Below are 3239 nucleotides of genomic sequence, written 5' to 3' on the forward strand. Positions count from 1 at the left end.
AAGAGCGCAAGGCGTTACAAAGCTGTCTGATGAGTTTATATCCCATTTCACCACTCAATCTATCGCAAAGAAGTGTACAAGGCAATTCGAATTACCGGAGACTTAAAACTGAGCTCCGTTGTACGTCTCGGTGATGAAACTCTGCCTGATACTTCTTCAACAGTAAAATGTGCGAAGAGAAAATTGGAAACATGCCCTCTTGTACGGCTTCCACGTATACCTACAATGTTTAGGGAGCTACCAGAGGGTGATCTGATTCACTCATTAGTAAAAGGGACGAATGAAACCATGTGGATTGACTTGATGAAATGGTATTGAGTGTTGTTTTCAAACACTCCTCACCATGTTTTCATCACAGCTCAATGCTGGTGATTTATATCTGAACAAACAAGAAACAAAATTAGGGTCTCTTTGTAATATCTGATTCAGACACGCATCCCTCTAATTTTGCAGCGAAGCAGGGGTTTCTCCACTGTCGTCTTGAATGAGTTTCCGACAAAGCCCCTCTTCGAAACGGGGTCAGCGCTTCAAGTCTTGTGCATGCTTCGTGGCACGAGTCCTCACTAGAAAAGAATTTGTTTTCACGACAATCTTCTTGGCCAAGGGGATGTCTTGCGTAGCACTCTGAACACAACCGGCCTCCTCACTTGCCATTTCAATGGAAAACTCAGCGACTAAGGGCTTCGTTTCTTGCATTTTCTTGCATATATACAAGTGAAGAGGTTAGGACCTCCCCATCCCCCCCGTCTTTCCATTGCAACCACTTTGTGCTCTTCAATGTAGAAGAAAAAGAAGGGAGAAAAAAACGGGGACCGGCCCAGTGGGCTGACCTATCCGCCATACTGATTTCCTGTCTCCCCTTCTGTCTTGCCTCAAGTCTGATATTGCTTTTCTACTTTCTCCGTAGATTCGAATGTGTATAGTATCTGAGTCACTCTCTGCATTAAACCCTACTTCTGATCATTGCTGATGGGCCCGGCTTCAAAGAAAATGCCTGTGTTGACAATGCTGAGCACCTTGTGGCTACAATACGCGTCTCTCATACCTCACACAGAAAAATGTGAGCCAGTGGCTTCTTCCTGCGTTTTGACCATTGTAAAAGCAAGAATAAGCTGTTCATCTAGAAACAGGCGCATTTCTATTGCATCTTGTCCAACATAGAGCTTGATTGTTCAGCAGATGAAAAGCGAAAACGAAGAAGGCTGTCAATATCGCCCATCGTTTCACATCATTCTTGCTATCCACACTCCTTTCAGCAAAAGTAAGGCTCTTCATGATGTCAGCATCTAGCAAATCAGCAGCGGCATTACGTCTCATGACAGACTTGAAGATGATCCGAAAAGAGCCTCCGGAGGGCTGTAGCGCCGGTCCTATCCTCGACGACAACATCTTCGCATGGGAGGCGACGATACTTGGGCCTGCCGACACTCCGTGGGAGGATGGAATATACAACATGTATCTGACATTCCCGGAACGGTATCCCGAAGAGGGGCCCACAGCTCGATTTCAGACGGAGATGTTTCACCCCAATATTCAAGAGAATGGGAAAGTATGTCTGGACATCATTCAGGAGAACTGGTCGCCCGTTTACACGGTAAACATGATTTTGATGTCAATTCAATCACTGCTGGCGGATCCTAACCCCAACAGCGCGGCAAACTCGGAGGCGGCTCAGATCTATCACCGGGATCGGAATGCTTACGAGAAGAAGGTTCGGGAGTGCGCTGCGAAGAGCATAAACTTGTAGCAGGGAAGAATTACGTAGTGTTGTTCATGGCCCAGAGAGTCTGTGCACTGCAGAGTACGGGACGGAGATCATCTGGGTCGGGGCGTTTCTGGGTATCAACATCGATTAGAGGCGTGCTGATGTGGGGAAGTTGGCTACATGCAATGCATGCATGGGATACTTGATCCAGGATCTCTTGGTCTTGGTGTTTTCTCTGGTGGAGAAAAACTGTACAAAAACTGCGAGCAGTAAGTAAAAAGATTTCTTCCTACATACTATGTATATGACGTTGATGAGTGAAAGTAGATGAGGCGTGTGATTAAACGGACTTCGCAGAAGGCAGGGGAAGAATTAGTTTATGATACACGGAAATATGTTGCACTGAAGTAATGCTAACAAGGTTACACCAAGAAAAACGTAGAGTATTAGCGAATCTCCCGTGCGCGCAGCCATCAGGAAAGGAAACAGATTTATCGTATCTCAGTTGTGGAGAAATGCTGCGTTTGGGGGGTTGCCTTTTATGTAGACCAAGGAAGACGTAACCTACGTACATCGTCAGGGCTGCGAATAAGGTAGAGTAGCTTATTATATATAAGTCAGGACTTGGAAACGGCCTGCCCACACTTGCAGGCAAACCAAGCTACTCCTGGCGCGTGTGTGGAAGCACACGGGTCAATCAGCAATGCAAACGACGGGCATGCTCCGTAAAGGACGGTAACGGGGGAAAGTGAGGAACGAATGCGATACACACGCATCGGGATAGTCAAAAAAAAAAAAAAAACATACAGTCAGGCTCCACTGCTACTGAAGTGGTGGGGGCGGATTCTACGCAGAAAGGCAAACGCGAGGTAAGTGACGGAGAAGCGATGCCGAACCTTGAGAGTGGGAGGGCGTTTGATAGGGCACACATGCAGGACTGTATCTCGAGAGAAGCGCGCCGCGCGCTGCGCGCACTCAAGCATACCGCGCAGCGGCAGTCGTGCTGCGGAATGCTGAGCGAGGGTGGATGTGAGGAGCGGGGTCCCGTCGGCGCGCATGGCTAGCTACAGAGACGCCGCCGCGTGGACTAAATCAGATGTGCAACAAGCAGTGGAAGGAGACGATCTCACGGGCGATTCGGGCTTGTCTTCTGTGCACAGCGAGGAAATAAAACTTTATCTCACATATCCCACCACCGACTGGCACGTGCCCCACCCGCCCATCAGCTGCCGCGTCATGCCCCCCCTCCCCCCCTCCCCTCCCCCCCTCATCACGTAAACCTCAAGCCCCCGAACGCCCGCATCCTCGCTCACCCCCGCCACGCGCCTAGTAACACGGCAAGGGAATGCACGCCCGCGTCCCCGGCGCCCCTCCCCGGTCACCAGGCGCGTACGCACAGCGGTCGGCGGAAACCCGCTCGGTGACGCTATCACGATCGATCGTGATGGTTCGCCGGTCGTTGGCGAGGACTCGGTACGGCCAAACGGCGGACGACGCGAGTTTGTTTGACGTCTTTACCCCATCGGTGGGGTTC

General features: G+C 50.1%; 1 protein-coding gene across 1 annotated transcript; it reads left to right on the forward strand.

Moving 5' to 3' along the window:
* The first annotated feature begins 1273 nt into the window (after positions 1-1273).
* Positions 1274-1747, forward strand: CHC_T00009096001 (ubiquitin-conjugating enzyme 1, E2-like protein). Its single transcript, XM_005716618.1, has one exon. It carries the CDS (start codon positions 1274-1276, stop codon positions 1745-1747), a length of 474 nt encoding a protein of 157 aa, XP_005716675.1.
* Positions 1748-3239: the final 1492 nt, after the last annotated feature.

Source organism: Chondrus crispus, genomic scaffold, assembly GCF_000350225.1.
Source record: "Chondrus crispus Stackhouse genomic scaffold, scaffold_3, whole genome shotgun sequence".
In the NCBI taxonomy this organism is placed as follows: Eukaryota; Rhodophyta; class Florideophyceae; order Gigartinales; family Gigartinaceae; genus Chondrus; species Chondrus crispus.

Coding starts and splice junctions, on each gene's coding strand:
- CHC_T00009096001 (XM_005716618.1), top strand. CDS start 1,274: ATGATGTCAGCATCTAGCAAATCAGCAGCGGCATTACGTCTCATGACA.